General features: G+C 46.1%; 2 protein-coding genes, 1 long non-coding RNA gene, 1 other non-coding gene and 1 pseudogene across 28 annotated transcripts in view; 3 read left to right on the forward strand and 2 right to left on the reverse strand.

Annotated features, from left to right (window-relative positions):
* Positions 1-22,374, forward strand: part of LOC130523562 (NACHT, LRR and PYD domains-containing protein 12-like) — a 669,815-nt gene that overhangs the window by 619,062 nt on the left and 28,379 nt on the right. For all 25 annotated transcript variants that reach the window (XM_057028881.1, XM_057028880.1, XM_057028882.1 and 22 more), the window contains one exon: positions 16,979-17,152. In XM_057028881.1, coding sequence (XP_056884861.1) covers positions 16,979-17,152 — 174 coding nt within the window. The remainder of the gene's footprint in view (positions 1-16,978; positions 17,153-22,374) is intronic.
* LOC130523563 (NACHT, LRR and PYD domains-containing protein 12-like) overlaps positions 1-22,374 on the reverse strand; it is a 401,914-nt pseudogene that overhangs the window by 287,924 nt on the left and 91,616 nt on the right.
* On the reverse strand, positions 2,524-2,642 carry LOC130525035 (5S ribosomal RNA). The gene has a single exon (XR_008950317.1). It is a non-coding gene; the product is annotated as a 5S ribosomal RNA (ribosomal RNA).
* On the forward strand, positions 3,418-4,169 carry LOC130523639 (uncharacterized). Its single transcript, XR_008949959.1, has 2 exons — positions 3,418-3,520; positions 3,611-4,169. It is a non-coding gene; the product is annotated as an uncharacterized LOC130523639 (long non-coding RNA).
* On the forward strand, positions 10,329-11,811 carry LOC130523600 (NACHT, LRR and PYD domains-containing protein 3-like). Its single transcript, XM_057028967.1, has 2 exons — positions 10,329-10,428; positions 10,529-11,811. The coding sequence occupies exons 1-2, from the start codon at positions 10,413-10,415 to the stop codon at positions 11,137-11,139; spliced, it is 627 nt and encodes a 208-aa protein (XP_056884947.1). The 5' UTR covers positions 10,329-10,412; the 3' UTR covers positions 11,140-11,811.

Consider the following 22,374-nt stretch of genomic DNA (forward strand, 5'->3'; position numbering starts at 1 on the left):
AGTCCCTCAAGTCATCTGTGCTCTCTGGCATCCATGACAACGCAGGTCACCAAGGGCAGCCACGCACTTTGTCACTGGCACGTCAGCGGTTCTTTTGGTATGAGATGGAAAAGGATGTCCGCAACTATGTAAGACAATGTCCACGGTGTTTTCTCAGTAAGACTCCAGAACCATCCGCCAGAGCCCCACTGGAGAACATAAAGACCAGTGTGCCACTGGAGTTGGTCTGCATTGACTTTTGGTCTGCGGAGGACAACAACAATAAATCGGTTGATGTCCTTGTTGTCACTGACCATTTTACTAAATTGGCACATGCATTCCCTTGCCACAACCAAACTGCAAAGAATGTGGCTAAGAAGCTTTGGGATGGCTTCTTCTGCATTTATGGCTTTCCTCAGCGTATCCATTCCGACCAAGGTGCTACCTTTGAGAGTGAGTTGGTGGCAGAGTTGCTAGAAATGGGTGGCATCATCAAATCTCATACCACACCGTACCACCCCATGGGCAATGGCATCACTGAGCGGTTTAACAGAACGTTGGGGAACATGTTGAGATCTTTGCCCCCAAGGACGAAGCAGAGGTGGCCGCAGATGATCACTCTTTGACATTTGTATATAATTGCACAGCTCATGAAACAACAGGTTTTGCGCCCTTCTATCTGATGTTTGGGAGGGTTCCTCGGTTACCAATCGATCTCCTCTTCATGAACGTTCTCCATGATGACTCTGTATGCGATTACAATACCTATGTCAAGTCACTTATGGAAGATCTTCGGTCCGCCATGATCTTGGCTCAAGGAAACAGCGCTGTTGAACAGAACCACCAGTCGGACCAGTACAATAAGCGGGTCAGGGGCCTGCCTCTTTCTGTTGGGGACAGAGTACTGTTGGCAAATAAAGGAGTTAAAGGAAAAAGGAAGCTGTCTGACAAGTGGGAGGCGGTTGTTTGATGTTGTTGCTTCTAAGCCAGACCTCCACATATACAAAATCCGAGACCAAGCGGGTAATGAAAAAACTGTGCATCGCAACTTACTGCTTCAGGTCAACTTCTTGCCGCTGGATGTTTCGCTGGACGTGACAAAGGCTCAGTCTGCGGTTGGTGTTGATGTTGTCCCAGAGGAACCTGGAGTATCAGTGGGGGGTAGGGAAGTTGAATCCTCCCGGCCCAGTGCCATTCCAAGTTTGAGTGAGTCTAGTGTTGACCGCACAGCATCCTGGGTCCAACAGCAGTCACCCAATGAGAGAATGGAACCTGATGTGATGTCCTGTGACTGTCCCACAGAGTTTGCTGGTCCCCCCTTGGTCCCTTGTGATGAGGTACACAAACTTTCTGATGACTTTTCTGATTTGGGTCACAACCTTACCACACGATTTGGTAGGCTTGTTAAGCCAGTCTGTAGATTGATTGAATCTATGACTCAGGTAGAGTCTTTGTTTGGCACTGAGAAAGTTCGTTCTCCTATTGTAACTATTTGAATTTTGTGGCCTCCCCTCTTTTGATTGATTAGTGCCGGAACTTGTGATTTTGTTGGGCTACGTGCTACCTATATCTAACACTCCCATGCACATTGTAAATGGTCGCTATTTTGTGGTGTAAAGGGCACCACTTATTGCCTTTTATTCTTTAAATAGGAAACTGTCTTGCGGATCTTGTTTTTTTTTAGCAGCCAGCGTTATGTGCTTTTGGTATTTTGTGTAATTCTAGGGGGGTGAATGTAACAGGTACATATAATATTGTATTATAATTACACAAAATTGTTCTTTTGTTTACTATTGTTGAACATACCTGGTGTTTGTTTTACTGTGCTGTCTTGGTCCTCCAGTCACTTCGTCTGTATTTTATTTCTTCTTCGTGTGTCGCCCTTGGTGCACCTGTATAAATTCGAGGGTCGCGACTTCCTCTTCCCTTTTGCAATTCTCGTGTTGGGAAGAGGTCAGTCATCTTTTGTAATCCCTTGCGATGGTGCTAACTCCATGCGACTCCATGCGATGGTGCTAACTCCATGTTGTCTTCTCTGTAGTTTGGGCTGGATCAGCAAATAGTGGCACATGTTAATTTTGCTGTTTTATTTTGACCAGATTAAACGGAGAGTGCCTCCAAAAGTTCAACTGTGTCCCGTGGCTACTCTACGCACCACAACCACAAAAATAACACAACGCAGACATACACCGGTCACATTAGTATGATACTTGAGTTCTTTAGATATTGTTTTCAATTCAGGAATCTGCCACCTTGAGTTGGCTATTTTTGAAGACAGAAATGTTGACAATAGTGTAGACCAAAGTGGGAAATTCAATTTTATTTAAACACACACACACACACACACACACACACACACACACACACACACACACCACACACACACACACACACACACGCTCATAAAATATTAAATCTCAAACGATGTACAATAGTGCAACATTAAATCTCAATGTTAGAAGTACTTAAGAAGTGAATTACATCTGGCTGGATAATTATCAGGAACACTGGCGGCCTCTGCTGACCCAGTGGAAGAGTGCAAAAAGCTTACAGCACCTGGTATTCCCAGGCGGTCTCCCATCCAAGTACTAACCAGGCCCGACCCTGCTTAGCTTCCGAGATCGGACGAGATCGGGCGTTCTCAGGGTGGTATGGCCGTAAGCGAGAGCAAGTGCAAGAAAATGGCCTTTTGAAGTTAATACACTCAAACTTATTTTCTTGAAACATTTATTCTGGTGGAGGTTGTCCATTTTGCTTTGTCACAGTCCAAACGTCAATGTTGGAGCAGCCTCCAATTCATTCCCCCCAAAAAGAAAAGGCTATATAGCCTATGAGCGTCATATCATCAAATCTGCCTAGAACGGCTCTTGGATGAGAGGTGAAACGCCTTCAAAAAAATCAAACAAGATTCAACTCCGATAAATGAAATCAAAATGAAATGTGCCATGGCCGGGAATCGGTGCCATGGCCGGGAATCGATCCCGGGCCGGTGCGGGCCAGTTGACAATTGCTGTAACAGACAACCTGGTTGAAACCTCCTGAAGACCCCAGAGGGAGAGTTCAAATCCAGCTTTGGGCATTATCAAAGAGAAGATATTTGATTGAAAAATTCACGATCATAAAAATGTTTTAAGAGCATAGCAGTGTCTGTGAGGTTTATGAGCCACAAATGCTGCTCTTTTTAGGAGCACAGCCATCTATTAAACTGTAGTTTGTGTCATAGCATAGTTTTATTGACAAATTCTAAATTGCAAGTAGCAGATATGAACAGGGAAATGCTACGTTATCTGCTTATTCTGTTACAAATAATCTGATGAGATAGGTGTGGAGTTAATTCAGTTGGGGATAGACAGATGGAATATTAGTGTTGTTAGTATGATACTTGAGTTCTTTAGATATTGTTTTCAATTCAGGAATCTGCCGCCTTGAGTTGGCTTTTGCGAAGACCGCTCATAGCAGGAGCCCCGTCTGTAGTCACTGATACCAGCTTTTCCAGCGGCACTTGTTTCTCCACCAAAAACTCCTTCACCGCGTTATATGTGTCAACTCCCCTCGTTATATATGTCAACTCCCCTCGTTATATGTGTGTCAACTCCCCTTGTTATATATGTCAACTCCCCTCGTTATATAGGTCAACTCCCCTCGTTATATATGTCAACTCCCCTCGTAGTTGTCTTTAGGGGCAGTAGTGTGAGAAGTTCTTCTCTTGTGGAGAAAGAAACTTTCGTGGTGAAAATGATCTGTCTTCTTTCTTTTTTCTGCCATCTTTTTATGGGTCAGTCGTCTCCTCGTTTTGGCTGCGCCCGCTAGGCTGTTTGATCGTAGCGATCTGCGTAGACGCTACGTTTTGGTCATGCGCATCATACTGACCTTTGAACTATACTAGGTCATAGTTCATTAAACATTTTTTAAAGTTTTTTTTAATATATTGTTATTTCCAGTTTATGTGTCAGTGTGATTTAAACAAGAATAGCAAACAAAATAAATGAGATGCAGCTCATTGGTCAGTGGTGCTATTTGAGCTATTTTTAGAACAGGCTGGTGGGCGACTCAGGTGGTTCTGACGGGCGACCGGGTGCCCGCGGGCACCGTGTTGGTGACCCCTGGTCTAGTGAACCAAACTGAACCAACTGAAAACCTAACAAATATTTTACAATATGATCAGATAAATAAAGCAATAGTTTCTTATGGCTCTGTCAGTCATTTTTAATTTTCAAGAGGCACAAAAGACAAATTTGCTTTCTATAAAAATCCCCGTAACATGAACATTAAATGAATGAAGCGGTATTATTCAAGGCACCATCAGTAGATTTTCTCATTTAGCAAAAGTGGGCTAAATTTACTTCAAAGAAAAAAATTATAACAGCAATTTTCTATCATTCACTCAGCTGAAATATTTTTAGAACATAATTGGATTGAAATACAATAACATAAAGTGCAAAAATCTATGAAGCAAAAACAACACTTTCTTCAAGGAAAAGGCACATGTGCAGTGAAAAATATTTACCTTTAACTTTTAAACTTGAGCTGAGTAATAATTGTAAATGTGTTATTGCACCTTAATGTTCACTTGTTTGAGGCTGATACTTGGTGGTGTCTCATCTTTTGGACGAGTTCATCAATGTTGGGGTCCGGCTCTGAGCTGAGGAACTCCTCACAATTGAGTGAAGGTGTTCAGCAGGAAGTCCACTTCTGTGTGATGTTTTGTTCAGCTTCATCAAAGAAAGCAGTTGTTCCCGCAGGTCTGTGCTGCCAAACACAGGCAACGTTGGAGCAGCCTGGATGTGTGTCGGGGAGGAAACGGGCAAACTCCGCAGCACCCACTGCCCCATGTGTTGCCTTCAGGGCATCACTGCATTGGAGCTCAATCACCTCCATTTGGAGCTTTGGTGCTGAGCTTTCCACCTCAACCTCAAAGGACGGCTGAGCAGTTCAAACCTGCTTTTTGGTGCTTTTAAGTCAGTGACTCGGCGTGGGAAGTCAGCGGCCAGAACACTCATTTAATCAGCAAACTGTGCGCTCGGGAACACGCTGGTAGAGAGCTTCTCTTTCAGGGTCTGGCAGCTGGGAAAGTGGCTCAAGTTTCCTTTGTGCATCTGTGCCTCCCACAGAGTCCGTTTGGTTCTAAAGGCCTTCACTGTACTGTACATATCAGAGGGGACACCACCCCGACCCTGCAGCTGCAACTTCATTGCATTCAGATGACTCGGAATGTCCCACAGAAAAGCCGTTTCACACAAGAACCTTTGGTCTGGGAGTTGAGTCGTGTCTTTCCCTTTGCTGTCCAAGAACATCCGATCTCCTCAGGAAGCTGGAAACATCTCTGCAGCACCTTTCCCTGGCTTAGCCATCGCACCTCAGTGTGATGGGCAAATCACCATCACTCTGCGTTTGCCACTGGCTCAGAAACGCCTTGAACTGGCGCTGAATTAAACCTTTGGCTCTGATAAAGTTCCCTGCGTGCGTGATGGTGAACATTCCATGTTCCATGTTCAGGGCTTCAGCACACAACGATTCCAGGTGTATGATGCAATGATGAGCTGTCAGTTCAGCCGTAACGTTTTCCTCCTGCATCTTCTCCCGTATCTTGGCCACCAGTCCACTCCTGTGTCCACACATGGCAGGTGCTCCGTCTGTTGTCCAACCCACCAGTTTTTCCCGAGGCAGCTCCATCTCATTTCCACATCTTGACACCTCTTCATACAAATCCTGTCCTGTGGTTGTGCCGTGCACAGGACGTAACGCCAAAACTCCTCTGTCACGTTGAGGCTGGAGTCCCCTCTAATGTCGCTGCTCTCATCCACAGCCAGGGAAGATGCCATGAAATCTTTCCCCTTTTTTTCTCCAGCTGCTCTTTAGATTGAGGGGCAACAATGGTGTTTCTGCTCAGGCTCCCGTTTCAAAAGAGTTGCCTTTTGTCTGGGCAAACTTGGTCACAAACTTTAAGCATGCAGTGTTTGATGGAATCCCCCTCTGGAAATGGCCGGGCTGAGCGATCTCTTCTGCCAGAATCAAACTGGCCTTGACAGCAGCCTGGCTTTGAGATTGGCTTTTCTGAACAGAGCCTGTCCAGATTTGAGGCCTGGTTTAAACTCCTCAACCTTCTGTAGCTTTTGCTGTTATGCTAATGACTACTGATAAATAATTAAATGCATTGTGGGAAATGTAGTATTGGCCTGTGTAAAACATCTGCGGCCTGTGGGCCGGTTCTAATATAAATCAATATCATCCCGGGGGCCATAGAAAACCCTCGACCTTGACTCTGACATATGAGCTTTAAATGATTTCTTTTGACTCCCATTTATTTGGCTGTTTGGATATCATCTTTGCTAGTGTGTGTGCGCGCGCACGCTCTATGGAACTGGCATAAAGGATGTTAAAATTAGTCTAAATTAGTCTAAATTAAATAAAATGCATCCATTCATCATTCCCAACAGGCGGTGTTTGATTAGAAACTCTTTCTGAACTCTGGTGCTCTGAAACATCTCCGCTTCCATTTTCAGCTGTTTTTATTCTCAATAACATCAAATCATCCATCCATCCAAATCCTGGTCCTGTTGGACCACCAAAGGACAAACACTTTCCATTTAGCACGGACAAAAAAACCCAAATCCTGTTTAGCAATGAAGCTGTGGGGAGAGTTTGAGGAGCGTTTCTGAGGAACACGCTGCCATATGGGTCCAAGCTGCTGGGGTTTTTGTTGTTTCTAGGTGAATCGGTGGGCAGCAGCGTTACCGCCTGTCTCTGCCCCCCCCCTCTCTCCCCGTGGTCGTGGTCACGCCGGGCATCTTTACTGGTCCCGTTTTAAACAGGTTCTGTTGGGAACAGGTGTTCTCCAGAACTGTATTCCAGGCTGCTGTGCTGAAGGGCTGTTTTCAGTAGCAATAGAGCCAGAGTGTGCCTGCTCCATATGAACCCCCCCAGGCCGTGCTTTCCTCCTGGCTGAGCCATAATCAGCTCTGGATGGACTGGTTCACGCTTGGACTGAGTCAAGATTTGATAGGTTGACTGATTCTTACCGTTTTGATCAAACCCCCATCTGCTGATTCCAGGAGATCTTTAAAGGATCTCAGAGCTTCAGATTTATGAAGCCTGCTCAGCCCCCGGCAGCGCTGATGAAACCATTTCATTCCTTCAAAAAGCAGAACATGAAGCTCCAGAAAAGGTTTGTGGATCAAGTTTCCAACAGAACGAGGACAAGTGGGTAAAAGCGCCACTTTAAAGCCTCCAGGCCTCAGAAAACATCCACCTTTAGGATGCCTGACTTTAGAGGAACATCGGTTCGCTCCGAGCACAAGAACAAACATTTTTAACCTCAGTCCAAGAACATCTGACCTGAAATGATCAAAAACCCTCAGCGTAAAAAGATGGTGGAGAGAAAGCTGCTGGGAGGTTCTCAGAAGAGAAGTGGCATTAAAGCCAGCTGGAAGAGTCCAGCCTGCTTCCTGCTCCTCCAAACAGGCGTCTCCACACCAACACTGAGGAACACGGGCTTCTGTTCTTCCTTCTTCTCTTCTGACTATTGTGTGTTTGATGAATGCAGCATCCACTCACTGCCCCCCCCCCCCTCATTTACACTGCTCCTGGTTTCACAATGCTCCTCAGACAGATGCAACCAGAGACACTGATGCCGTCAGACAATAAACCTGAGTGTTGTTGTGTCCGGTTATTAACATGTTCCATGCTTTTCCTTCTGCAACAGTTCATCACACCTGCTCAGGGAAACCTCGGTGTAAAGGAGGTGAAGCCGTGCCTCAGTGACTCTACTTTGGTGTTTTAGAAACTAACAGTTATTAGATGAATATACAGTGTGCACGTACGCGCACACGCGTGTATAAACACTTAATACACGCGTGTGCGTGGATGTAGACTTTTTAGTACTTTGGGTTCATAGACTTTTTAGTATTTTGCAGATACGTGTCTGTATATAAACCAGATCCTCCTGTAATAAAGAACTAAAGGCTGACTGTTGTCACGTGACCTGTCTCCGTCTGTGTCCGATGATGGAACCTGCCTGGAACATCTGGTCCACAGAAAAAGCAAAACAGCTCACAGAACTGGTCCAGTTTAGACCCAAAAATGACAATAAATAATGAAAATGTGTGACGCAGTAGAACAATGGACGAACTTTCTATTGGTCATTGACAGTTTCACTCATCGTCATCAGAATTCATCAAAAATATTTAAACCAACAAACTACACACAGAACCGCAAAGTTTAGAGCTTAAAGGGAGCGACAGGTGAAGATTTAAAGCTCAACGCAGCTGAAGAAGTTCCAAAAAGGAGAAATATCATGTGGTGCTTTACCGCCACCCGGTGGACACGCGTGGAACTGCAGACAATAGTTAAACGCGCTCCGACACATTCTGACCTCTGCTGCTCCTCCTGGACTCCAGGGCTGCAGAAATATGCTGCTTTTACAAGTCTTTAAAATCTGTAAAGCATCATAAATCTTATTTATTTAACCAGGTTGAATAATGGCGGAGAATGGTGTCCGAAAAGCGTCTTTATTTTAAAGTGAACAAGAACAGTTCGGTCCGCGTTCACAGAGAGGCGGAGAGACCTCGACTGAGTCCAAAACAAGTCCGCGAGGAAAACTCACAAAAATAGTCAAGCCACAGAAGTCAGGGTTTGGCAATGAGGACGAAAACACTCCGCCGCTGGCAGACGGGAGTTCTGTCCTTAAATCTAACGGGAGATTGAAGAGAGACCGCAGGTGCGTGTGTCTGCGGGGCCAGCTGTGGCTGATGAGCGGCTCCTCCACGCCCCCTGCAGGTAGACACCCGCAACAACGTTCCCAGAAACTGGGAACCCAACAAACCAGTTTTTAAAAGTATTCCTTTCAGACTGAGCAGGAAGACTGAAGACCGACAAGGTGAGTAAACGAAGAACATTATTGAAAAGAATTGACAGTTGTGTTTGGAGATAAAATCAAGATTTGAATCAACTAGACTTCATATTTAGTTTTAGCACAAAACATCGTTATACATTATAAATGAATAGGTCTTATTTAACTTTCTTATAGTCTGGCTTTAGTTATAGTTGAATAGTCTTTCTAAGTGAAGTTTAGTTTATTTTTCTGCTCTTTGCTACTGATTCTAAAAGAACTTTAAACCCTCCCAGAACGCTTTAATGGTAGTAATATATACGCCATAAAGCTGTGATTAGGTTTTAAAAGTGAAAGTATTCTGTTCAGACGATGCAGGAAGAGCGACATTTTGTGACAGGTGAAAAGCTCATAAAGTTATTAGAGTTGTTCAACAGTCCAGGTTACGGCTGGATATTTTGGTATTATTTAAGACAATAAACTTTAAAAATAATTAAATAATCCACACAGGATCACAGGACACCAACAGGATTTTGGGTTCATGTTGCACGTTTTCTCACAGTGGTTTATTGTTCTATGTTGTGGAACCACTGTGAAAGAAATGCAGGAGTGGGTGTCATTTCTTTCATCTATTTTAAATAGAGCAGTGATCTTTGAGGACTTGGATCATAGAAATAATTGAAGAGGGGAACAAAGGAGGGAAGTTAAAAAGTCCTGACTAGTATGTTTATGTAGCACCAGATAATTTAGTGGCTGAGCTGAAGACAGTCCTTTCACCATGTTGGCCTGTGGAAAACCAGTGTTGTCGGCCCGATGGACCAGCGTCCCCGTCGTTGCCGGACCACCGTTGGCCACCAGTTGGGTTTTGGGATCAAAGTGGGGTGTTTCCTGTATCCGGTCTCCTCACGGATCCATGACTACAACATGTTGCTGCAAGTGCAGAGACGTTTGCTCTGGAAAGAACTTTAGAGCACATTCAGTGCTGCAGGATGAGGGGCTGGAAAAGGAGCCAGTTCTTTTCTCACTGCAGGGATTAGAAATGTTCCTGTTTGATAAAAATGCAGTGAATTGGGATTATTTAACTCCACCTCTCCAGATTATTTACCTTCATCACAGTCTCATCACTATTTCTGATGTTTCCTCAGGATGGACGAGGACAGAGCAGAGTCCACAGTGCCCAGCTGTGTGTCCCTGAAGAGTGACCGTCCAAAGATAAGCAATAACTTCAGAAGTTCAGAGAGTTAAGAAAACTAAAGCGTGATGATGTGTTTGTGTGGCAGCTGTTAGTCACATTAACAGCAGCAGGTTGTGAGTTTATTATTGGAGATGTTTAACACTTAAACCTCAGACAGTCATATAGTTACAGACTTAATGTGAATATTGTTGATTAGAAACAAGAATCAGGTTTAAACTGAAAGATGAATTCAGACATAAATGCTGGAACAATATTGAGTCTTGATCAGGTTCTTTCATCCTCTAAATCAAAGGACTAATAGAGATGTGTTTCATAGTGAGAGGGGGGCACATCCTATCAAACTGGGACCAGTCAGCTCCACCAGGAGAGTCCTCTTGTTCACAATCTGGAAGCAGATCTGGAGATGCTGAAATGAAGCCCAAACAAAGTAAAATTGTTCAATATGAGATTTAATTTGTGATGTCATGAATTTGTAATTGTGTTGATGATTTATTATAGATGGAAATCATTGGTTTACTTATGTTCAGGAAGTGATCTGCAGGAGGTGATAGAAGGTCATAAGATGAGTCTGAAGAGAAGATGTGAACATGTGACTGAAGGAACTCATGAAGCAGGAAGTGGAACCCTGCTGAACAAGATCTACACTGAGCTCTACATCACTGAGGGACAAAGTGAGGAGGTGGACACACAACATGAGGTGAGACAGCTTGAGAGAACCTCCCAGAAGAACATCCAGGACACTCCAATCAAGTGCCAGGACCTCTTCAAAGTCTTATCTGAGCAACAGAGACACATCAGAGTGGTTCTGACCAACGGTGTCGCCGGCGTTGGAAAAACCTTCTCAGTGCAGAAGTTCAGTCTGGACTGGGCAGAAGGTTTGGAGAACCAAGACATCAGTCTGGTGCTTCCGCTCTCATGCAGGGAGCTGAACTTGATCAGAGATGAGCAGCACAGTCTTCTCTCACTGCTTCATGTTTTCCATCCAACATTACAGAAGATCAGAGCAGAAGATCTGACTGTCTGGAAACTTCTGTTCATCTTTGATGGCCTGGATGAAAGCAGATTTTCACTGGGTTTCAACACCATCAGGTCATCTCTGATGTCACACAAGTATCGTCCGTTGGCGTGCTCCTGGTGAACCTCATCCAGGGGAACCTGCTTCCTCAGCTCTCATCTGGATCACCTCCAGACCTGCAGCAGCCCATCAGATTCCTCCCTCGTGTGTTGACAGGATCACAGAAGTACGAGGCTTCACTGACTCCCAGAAGGAGGAGTACTTCAGGAGGAGGTTCAGTGATGAAGATCTGTCCAAGAGAATCATCTCACACATCAAGGCCTCCAGGAGCCTCCACATCATGTGTCTGATCCCAGTTTTCTGCTGGATCACTGCTATAGTTCTGGAGGACATGATGACCAGAGACCAGAGAGGAGAGCTGCCCCAAACCCTGACTGACCTCTACTCACACTTCCTGAGGGTTCAGATAAGGAGGAAGAAGCAGAAGTATGGAGGAAAGCAGAGACCAGAGGAACTGACTGAGGCTGATAAAGAACTCCTTCTGAAGTTGGGTCGGCTGGCGTTTGAACATCTGGAGAAAGGAAACATCATGTTCTACTCAGAAGACCTGGAGCGATGTGGACTGGACGTCTCCGAGGTGTCGGTGTACTCAGGAGTTTGTACAGAGATCTTCAAGAGAGAGAGTGTGATCTTCCAGAAATCAGTCTACTGCTTTGTTCATCTGAGCGTTCAGGAGTTTCTGGCTGCCGTCTACATGTTCCACCGTTCCACCAGGAAAGACACAGTGGTTATAAATCAGTTCCTAAATTTCTAAACCAGTCAATCTCTTGATGACTTCCTCAGGAGAGCACTAATGAAATCTCTCAAAAGTGAAAATGGCCACCTGGACTTGTTTGTTCGCTTCCTTCATGGTCTCTCTCTGGAGTCCAATCAGAGGATCTTGGGTGGACTGTTGGATCAGAGGAACAGCCACCCAAAAACCATCCAGAAGGTCCTCAACAACCTGAAGGAGGTGAACAGTGGTGGAATCTCCCCAGACAGAAGCATCAACATCTTCCACTGTCTGATGGAGATGAAGGATCAGTCAGTCCATCAGGAGATCCAAGAGTTCCTGAAGTCAGGGAAGAAATCAGAGGGGAACTGTCAGAGATCCACTGTTCAGCTCTGGCCTACCTGCTGCAGATGTCAGAGGAGGTTCTGGATGAGCTGAACCTGCAGCAGTACAAAACCTCAGAGGAGGGACGACGTCGCCTGATTCCAGCTGTGAGGAACTGCAGGAAGGCCGTGTAAGTAAAGATTTTTGGGGCCGGACATCGGCGTTTAAATCAAGCGAGTGGATCATGTCAGGTAGCAATACCCCCTCCAGTGGTCATTCCTTCAATTCTTTATCTCCATTGCAGCGTCCATAAATTAAAAACAACAACAATTCATCCAGAAATGTTCAACACTGGCTGGATATAAGTTCAAAGGTCAATCCAGACAAACCAACATAAGGCAGGAATAATAGGAGCCACAAGTTAACTGACTATCATGAAATTACTGTCATGTCATTAAATAACTGTTGTTTGTTTGTATACATCGTATTCAAACGACAGAAAAACACATTTTAACTAATGACACGTGACTATTTTGCTTCATTTGTTCAACGTAAAAACAGCCGGCCTCGTTGGTTTAAATGGGTGTTTTAGGTCTTTGTGGCGGTTCCGTTTGGAGCCTTTATGTGACCCACAAAGTTGTTTGAGCCTTTCCACACCCGTTAGGTGGCAACTTCATCACTAGCAACAAAAGGTGCAGTGAAAATGATTTGAAGGGAAACAGGCAGATATAACAGAAGCTGAGGGCAATCGATGCAACCAGAGACTCTGATGTCATCGATCGGATCGCTGAATTAAGACTTGACGCACCATCGTACAAATTGGATGAAATGCAAAATATCCAAAGAGCCGATAGACAGATAAAAAGATGCACGTTTCTTTAAACCATTTGCTATAATCATTTTAAATATTGAGTAATTATGAGCTGTTCTAAAATAAGACAAATGTTGAGAATAATTCAGTTGCATTTCAGATCTGATGGTCGTTCAAACTGTTGCTCTACGGTGTTGAATTTAGCTTTTCCAGGAAATGAGCTACATTTGTGTTGAGGTAGATTCTCAGATAAGTTGATTAGAAATCCCAAAGTTTGACTCACTATTTTTGTTTCATACACAACAGACTGCCTGGTAGTTTTCTTTCAACAGTCATTGGGAAGTTGTGGCCTCAGCAATGACGTCAAACCCTTCTCATCTACGGGAGCTGAGCTTAAGCTGGAACCAAAGCCTGACAGATGCCGACGTAAAGTTACTGTCTTCTGCAATGATGCATCCAAACTGCAGACTGGAGACGCTCAGGTCAGGAGGCCTCTGTTGGTCTTTTCTAAATTTCTTTACATTTTCTGCTTTTCTCTTCATTTTCAGATTTAGAAATGTGTTTTTATTTGCCCCATTTATTCCTTTTCCAGGCTGTGGAACTGCAGTTTATCAGAGATCAGCTGTGGCTCTCTGGCCTCGGCGCTGAGGTCCAATCCCTCCCATCTGAGGGTTCTGGACCTGAGCTACATCAGCTAAGGATCCAGCAGTGAAGCTGCTCTGTGGTTTTCTCCAGGATCCTCTCTGTGAGCTGGAGACTCTCAGGTCAGTCAGAGATGATCCAGTACTTTCCCAGGTGTAACTAGTTAGACAATAACTGTTTACGTACATGTTTGATCTTTGTTATAAACGTTGTGTACAGTTCTCAGAAAAAAGACCACACAGGACAGATTTGCAGTATTAAATTGGTTGTGGAAATCTGTCCCATGTGAGGATGGTCATCAATGACTAGAAAGGAAGTATCAGTTGTAGATTTGTCTTGTTTTATTTTAGGCTGGCCACAAAACCGCCCAAACATTCAGACCAAAAAAATGGTTCTTCCTGTCTTTTAAAGATCAGAAGGAAAACTAGAAACCCCAAAAGAAAGCTGCTGCAGTGTGCCATGCCCCTTCTCTACTGAGAAAAGCCATCCCAAAAAAGAGAAAAGCCCAAGTGTGAAGTGAGCACCCTGTTAAACCTTGGTACCGAAAGCCTGCAGTCATTCTCATCTTAGGTGGCTTCATTCCAGCCAGAAGCCCAAACCTGCCTCCCTCTTAAAGGGGCAGCAGGTCAGTCCAACCACAGAAACCTTCATGAAGATCTGAAGCTTTCAGCATCCACAATTGTTGCACCTCACTTCCATTGGAGTCCAAATCAGAAGTCAACAAGTTGATTCTACAACCGATTCTACACAATGCAACCATTTTAAAAAGGTTTCCATGCATAAGTTTTCACACATTTTATATAAATCTGTTTGTTCATCGCCTCCTTCTTTTGTAATGGTCATTAAAGAAAATGACCTTATTGGAGTTTTTCTCCTCACAAATATGACTTTCTATGAACGATGCAATAAATGCAGCTTGCAATCTAAGACAATATGGAAGTATGTGTATATATAGTAGTGGAAGTAGCTCATAAAATAATACATTTGCTCTTCTCATCGAATCTTTCTATGTTATTAAAGAAAAACCTGCTGTTAGTCAACAACATCTAAGACATCAACCAAAAATCCTAATTTTCTACAATCTAATATAAAACAGTAGAGAAGAGTCTTTCTGCAGAGACACTGGTGGCAGGAATGCAGAAGTATCACCTGCTCAACTTGGAAGGTGGAGCAGAAATCACCAGCTGAGAAGGTCCTCAGCGAGAGGAAGTGGTGGAGAACCATGAAACTTGCTAAGCTCCACCTCAGCTCCAGAGACGGGCTGAGCTGGAGCTGTGGCACCAGGTATCGCCCAGAAGAGCCTCCAACAAACAAGCTCTTCTCTTGGGAGGAGAGGGCTTTGAATCTCAGCTCAGTGTGCTTGTCTCTAGTAGGTGGCAGCTGCACCTTTTCCTGAGCTCCTTGTTGATGCCCTGAGGGGAATGATGCTCCTGCAATGTTTTCTGGCAGCATTGAGCTTGCAGTGGGGCAATCAAACACACTGTGGGGTGGCTCTCTTTCCTTCTCTCACCTGGAGAACAAGTGACACCAGCTGCCAATCATTGTTGGAGAAATGTGCAGTCAGGGGAACGATGCGTCCAGACTATAGCCACCCTTCCAGCATCCAGCAGTGTCTAAAACCTTTGATTTGGTTTCACCAGAGAGTGTAGGGATTGCAGGGTCGCTGCAGCATCGCCCACAAGCTATCAGGAGTGGGTCACTTTGTCCCAACTCCTGACAAGAGTTGAGTGTTATTGAGAAATGTGGTCTCACAAACTTGGAAGGTATTTTGACCTACACACACTTTATAGACGCTGGAGATCTTGTCCAACCGCCCTGAAAGAACCCAAAATAGGAACATATGGCAGATAAGCCGGTGCAGGACCAGAGGTTTGTTGCTTGGAAGCTGTGTTTTGCTCTGGTACATGTTGATTTTTATTTGTCTTCTCTCAAAATAATTGTTATTTTAGCCTAAGTGGCTGCAGTTTATCAGAGACCAGCTGTGATTCTGTGGCCTCAGCTCTGAAGTCCAACCTCTCCCATCTGAGGGTTCTGGACCTGAGCTCCAACCCGTTGCAGGATTCAGGAGTGAAGCGGCTCTGTTCTGGACTGGAGAGTCCAAACTGTAAACTGGAGAGGCTCAGGTCAGTCTTCATTTTTCTACCTATATACCAGCTGCTAAGATGGTGAAGTGAGGCTGTTCTCAACACTGCTGTGATGCACCACATTAAAAAAATTCCTTGGAATATCGCGAATTCAGGTCTGACCCAACTAAGAACTAACGTAGGTTTAGTACTGACGCAGATAACATGCAGACCTGCACCGTATAACCTCATCCTGCATTTTTCAGATTGATTGAGTGCAGTTTATCAGAGATCAGCTGTGGCTCTCTGGCCTCGGCGCTGAGGTCCAATCCCTCCCATCTCAGAGAACTGGACCTGAGTCAGAACCAGCTGCAGGATTCAGGAGTGAAGCTGCTCTGTGGTTTTCTCCACTTTCCAAACTGCCGACTGGAAACTCTGAGGTAAACACCATTCTCAAAAATGTCCATTATTCCATCCGAGGGTCCTCACACTTTCTGAGTGTGTGTGTTGTGCCCAGTTCCTTCAGGAGGGAAGGCCACAAGGGGACCACTTATTCATGATAAATTGATTTAAGGACAATGAAAAAGCCGACAGATGGTCACCAAAATTAGACAAAACTAGGTGAGGGTGCCTGGTAGACACCAGCCAACGAGGAGGTAGATGGTGAGGGAGACAGGAAGTCATCTAAGACAGGTTGTGCCTTTAAAGATGAGCCACAGGTGAGATGGATCTCCATGATGAGATGGGAGGGAAAGAGGTGGGAGAACCTGGGAAGAGTGAGGGCCAGAACAATATATATTCTCCTCTGGAACAGTGCAAACCTGAGAGGTTGGAATTGTGGTAATTACATATTACTATCATTTTTAAGCTGTAACTAAATTAAATATTTACAGATCATGCCTTTGATTAACCTTTCAAATTAATACTGGTTTCACTTATAACCTTATAAAAGTTTCCCTTCTTTATTTAGATTATGGAACTGCAGTTTATCAGAGATCAGCTGTGACTCTCTGGCCTCGGCGCTAAGGTCCAATCCCTCCCATCTGAGGGTTCTGGACCTGAGCTTCAACACGTTGCAGGATTCAGGAGTGAAGCAGCTCTGTTCTGGACTGGAGAGTCCAAACTGTAAACTGGAGAGGCTCAGGTCAGTCTTCATTTTTCTACCTATATACCAGCTGCTAAGATGGTGAAGTGAGGCTGTTCTCAACACTGCTGTGATGCACCACATTAAAGAAATTCCTTGGAATATCGTGAATTCAGGTCTGACCCAACTAAGAACTAACGTAGGTTTAGTACTGACGCAGATAACATGCAGACCTGCACCGTATAACCTTATCCTGCATTTTTCAGATTAGACTACTGCAGGTTATCAGAGATCAGCTGTGACTCTCTGGCCTCGGCGCTGAGGTCCAATCCCTCCCATCTCAGAGAACTGGACCTGAGTAAGAACCAGCTGCAGGATTCAGGAGTGAAGCTGCTCTGTGGTTTTCTCCACTTTCCAAACTGCCGACTGGAAACTCTGGGGTAAACACCATTCTCAAAAATGTCCATTATTCCATCCGAGGGTCCTCACACTTTCTGAGTGTGTGTGTTGTGCCCAGTTCCTTCAGGAGGGAGGGCCACACGGGGACCACTTATTCATGATAAATTGATTTAAGGACAATGAAAAAGCCGACAGATGGTAACCAAAATTAGACAAAACTAGGTGAGGGTGCCTGGTAGACACCAGCCAACGAGGAGGGAGATGGTGAGGGAACAGGAAGTCATCTAAGACAGGTTGTGCCTTTAAAGATGAGCCACAGGTGAGATGGATCTCCATGATGAGATGGGAGGGAAAGAGGTGGGAGAACCTGGGAAGAGTGAGGGCCAGAACAATATATATTCTCCTTTGGAACAGTGCAAACCTGAGAGGTTGGAATTGTGGTAATTACATATTACTGTCATTTTTTAACCTGTAACTAAATTAAATATTTACAGATCATGCCTCTGATTAACCTTTCAGATGAATACTGGTTTCACTTATAACCTTATAAAAGTTTCCCTTCTTTATTTAGATTAAGTGACTGCAGTTTATCAGAGATCAGCTGTGACTCTCTGGCCTCGGCGCTGAGGTCCAATCCCTCCCATCTCAGAGAACTGGACCTGAGTGGGAACCAGCTGAAGCATTCAGGAGTGAAGCTGCTGTCTGATCTCGTAGAGAATCCACACTATGGGCTGGAGACATTGAGACAGTAGCTGGTTGTAGCCAGTCAACTCCCGCTCATCTGCTGCATCACTCACTGACCACTGGTGAAGAGCATCTGTGGAAACATCTGCCGTCTACTCCCTCCATAGATGAAAAATTCAGTTTTTAAAAAGCGCTGGTGGACTTTCAGGAGATCAGTCGATGGTCGACAAAGCAGAAGCAGCTTCGCCTTGAAGTTAAATTAGTTCCTGGTACCACACAATGCATCTTTATAAAGTTCTAAATGGCTCCTCGGCCACTCTTATAAGCATGAAAACATTCTCTTAATTGTCTCTTCAAATGTCTGTATTATACGTTACTATTTTACATCATGCCTTCAGAACCTTCAGGGTTTAGTATTTACTGTTTCACCTGCAGCCAGCAATCATCCAATCATCCAAAATGGCGCCCAGAGCGGTCGCCTTGGCGTCTCGCTGCGTTCTTGTTTGTCCATTTTTGTTTGTTATTGTTGTGTGTCTGCCTGCTCTTACACCCGTGAAGAGCTACTAAACATCAGGACTCTCACCCCCACGGACTTACTTCCAGTTTTTCTGGCTCCTGCAGCCGACCTGGTTCACTTTTTGGCCCAAAAGGTGAGACGGCGGAGGAGAGGAAGACGGGCCGGTGCCCTGGCGAGACTACGCAGGAGAGGCTCGCGCACGGCGCTGCCTGGGATCTTTCTGTCCAACGCCAACTCACTTTGTAACAAAATGAACGAGCTGAAGTTGCTGATGCGGATCAAAGATTTCTCCACCTCGTGTGTTCTCTGCTTCACTGAAACCTGGTTCAGGAAAGAGACACCGGACAGCGCGCTCCTCCTCGGGGGTTCCAGCTGCTCCTCTCGGGGGATTCCAGCTGCTCCTCCTCGGGGGGTTCCCTGTCCTCTCGGGGGATTCCAGCTGTTCCTCCTCGGGGGATTCCAGCTGTTCCTGGCGCTCTCTGGGGAGAGAGCAGGCGGTGGAGTCTGCTTCTACATCAGCAGCGACTGGTGCACTGATGTGACCGTGATCTCTCAGCACTGTTCTCCTGCTGTGGAATACCTCTTCATCAACTGCAGACCCTTCTATTCTCCGCGTGAGTTCGCTTCATTCATTCTGGCCTCTGTTTACATCTCGCCAGATGCGGACGTGCGCGAGGCTCAGCGCACGCTCGCGGACTGTATCCAACAAGTGGAGCGGACCTATCCCGACGCTCTGGTTATCGTGCTTGGCGACTTTAATCAGAGCAACCTGAGTTACGAGCTCCCCAGGTACAAACAGTTTATCAAATGCCCCACCAGAGCAGAGAACACGCTGGATCACTGCTACACCACAGTGAAGGACGCGTATCGGGCCGTCCCCCGTGCTGCACTAGGACTGTCTGATCACGTGATGGTCCACCTGATCCCCACATACAGACAGAAACTTAAACTAATAAAGCCATCCGTGAGCACCACGAAGAGATGGACCAGTGAGGCTGTGGAGGAGCTGCGCACGTGCTTGGATACAACTGACTGGGACATGTTTAAAGGGGCCACACATGATCTGGATGAGTACACGGACACTGGGACCTCATATATCCACTTTTGTGAGGAGCGCATTCTACCAACGCGCACTAGGGTGAGTTACTCCAATGACAAGCCCTGGTTCACACCGAGACTCAGACAGATCAGGAAAGAAAAGGAAGCAGCGCTGAAAAGTGGAGACAGAGACTGCTACAGAGAGGCCAAATACCGGTTTAGCAGGGAACTGAGGAGAGCTAAATCTGTGTATTCGGAGAAACTTCAGCAGCAGTTTACTGCTAACGACTCTGCTTCTGTGTGGAGGCCTGAGGCAGATCACCGACTACAGGCCTCAGGCTCAGAGGGTCAGGACGACAAAGCCCTTTGTCAGAGTCTGTCCCTCCACTATGCCCGCTTTGACACCTCGTCAGCCATGCCCAACACCTCCCCTCCCCCCAGTGCCACTGCCCCCATGGACCTCACTCCATCAAAGGCAGTCCCCTCCTCCCCCCCCCTCCACTCACCATCAGTCCCCCCCCCATCACTTACCACCAGTTCCCCCCTCCTCCCCCCCTTCATTCACCATCAGTGAGCAGGATGTGCGCAGGCAGTTCGCCAGGCTGAACCCGCGCAAGGCCCCTGGCCCGGACGGCGTGTCTCCCTCCACCCTGAGGCACTGCGCAGAGGAGCTGACTCCTGTCTTCACAGACATCTTCAACTCCTCCCTGGAGTCGTGCCAGGTGCCAGCCTGCCTCAAAACCTCAACCATCGTCCCTGTCCCCAAGAAGCCACGGATCACTGGGCTTAACGACTACAGACCTGTGGCGCTCACCTCTGTAGTCATGAAGTCCTTAGAGCGCCTGATCCTGCCACACCTCAAGTCCATCACCACCCCCCTCCTGGATCCACTGCAGTTCGCCTACAGAGCTAACAGATCTGTGGACGACGCGGTCAACCTGGCCCTTCACTCCATCCTGCAGCATCTGGACTCCCCGGGAACCTACGCGAGGATCCTGTTCGTGGACTTCAGCTCTGCATTCAACACCATCCGCCCCGCTCTGCTACAGGACAAGCTGTCCCAGCTTAGTGTGCCTGCCTCCCTCTGCAGGTGGATCACTCACTTCCTGACGGATCGGAGGCAGTATGTGCGGCTGGGGAAGACTGTCTCGGACTCTGTCACCATCAGCACTGGATCACCCCAGGGCTGTGTACTTTCCCCCCTGCTCTTCTCCCTGTATACAAACTGCTGCACCTCAAGCCACCAGTCTGTCAAGCTGATCAAGTTTGCGGATGACACCACCCTCATCGGGCTCATCTCCAATGGCGACGAGACTGCCTACAGGAGGGAGGTGGCTCGACTGGTGTCCTGGTGCGGACACAACAACCTGCAGCTGAACGCTCAGAAGACAGTGGAGATGATTGTGGACTTCAGGAAAGTCACAGCCCCTTTGCCCCCCCTTGCCCTCATGGACTCCCCCATCACCATCGCGGACTCCTTCCGCTTCCTGGGCACCACCATCACCCGGGACCTTAAGTGGGAGCCAACCATCAGCTCCCTCATCAAGAAGGCCCAGCAAAGGATGTTCTTCCTACGGAAGCTGAGGAAGCTCAAACTGCCTCCCAGGATGTTGGCGCAGTTTTATACGGCCATCATCGAGTCCATCCTCACCTCCTCCATCACCGTGTGGTTGCTGGTGCCACCGTCAGGGACAGACTGAGGCTGCAGCGCGTCGTGCGCGCTGCCGAGAAGGTGATGGGCTGCAGGCTTCCATCCATCCAGGACCTGTATATCTCCAGGACCCGGAGGCGTGCAGGTCGGATCACGGCCGACCCTTCCCACCCTGGTCACGGACTGTTTTCCCCCCTCCCCTCAGGCAGGAGACTACGGTCCATTCGGACCAAAACCTCCCGCTACATGAACAGCTTCTTCCCCTCTGCCATCAGGCTGCTGAACACCAAGTGACTTATCACTTAAGCACCATGACAGCAGCCAGTCGGACTCACGAACAATACATTACTCCTGCATGGACCTGCACTATTTCTTACCATTTATGTATATACTGTATATATGTCTTATTTTATTTTATTTTATTTATCTTATTCTAGTGTTGTCTTCTTTATGTTGAATGTCGCAGCATCACACCAAGACAGATTCCTAGTTTGTGTAATACTGTGTACTGTATTACATGAACAATGGCAATAAACCTGATTCTGATTCTGATTCTGATTCGGCGTCGGCAACCGCGGCACTCAATTTTGATGTAGCTAATAAAGCTAATATAGACACTTACAGCATGTGTTGCCTTCATTATAAGGCATTTCAGTTTTTGCGGCTCCAGACGGATTTGTTATTGTTTTCTTGGTCCAATATGGCTCTTTCAACAGTTTGCGTTGCCGACCCCTGGTCTACGGGATACATGGTGATCTCGCCTGTGTACAGATCACTTTCTTACACCTGCACATGTAATCAACAACCTGAAAAAAATGATTTTAATAATCCCATGACAGGACTGGATGGAGAATCCCCACAGTGCATTAGAATTATGTCTCATATTTGGAAAGCTACTAATATTAGTTGGGTTAAAGTCACTTACGCAAAATGACGTAACCGTCACGTTAAATGCACTAGTAATAATAAATCCTCCGTGAGAACTGATTCAAATTTAATAAAAACAAAAGGATATACAGTATGACAAAGGTACTGCTGCTTTTTGAGACCATGATTTTGAAGATTATTTGGAACAAGATTTCGCTGAACCGAAACTTGACTACTTCCAAGCGCTGCTCAACGAGCAATGTCCACATTAGCAAGAAGGGTCGTTTTACAAAAGTACTGCCCGACTTAAAACAGAAGTCGTGCGTATGACATGCAGTCGTTGTCTTACTGTTCCGGTCCATAAATACTTGCGCAGACCAGAACTTGCAGTGTGTAAATCGGGGCCTGTAACGAAATGCCCAAGGTTGACATATGTCGTGGACTTCAGCGCCCCCTTGTGTCCATAGAGGGCTATGACACCCCATAGCCCCACCCACCCCCAGCGT

Source organism: Takifugu flavidus, chromosome 4, assembly GCF_003711565.1.
Source record: "Takifugu flavidus isolate HTHZ2018 chromosome 4, ASM371156v2, whole genome shotgun sequence".
NCBI classification, from domain to species: domain Eukaryota; kingdom Metazoa; phylum Chordata; class Actinopteri; order Tetraodontiformes; family Tetraodontidae; genus Takifugu; species Takifugu flavidus.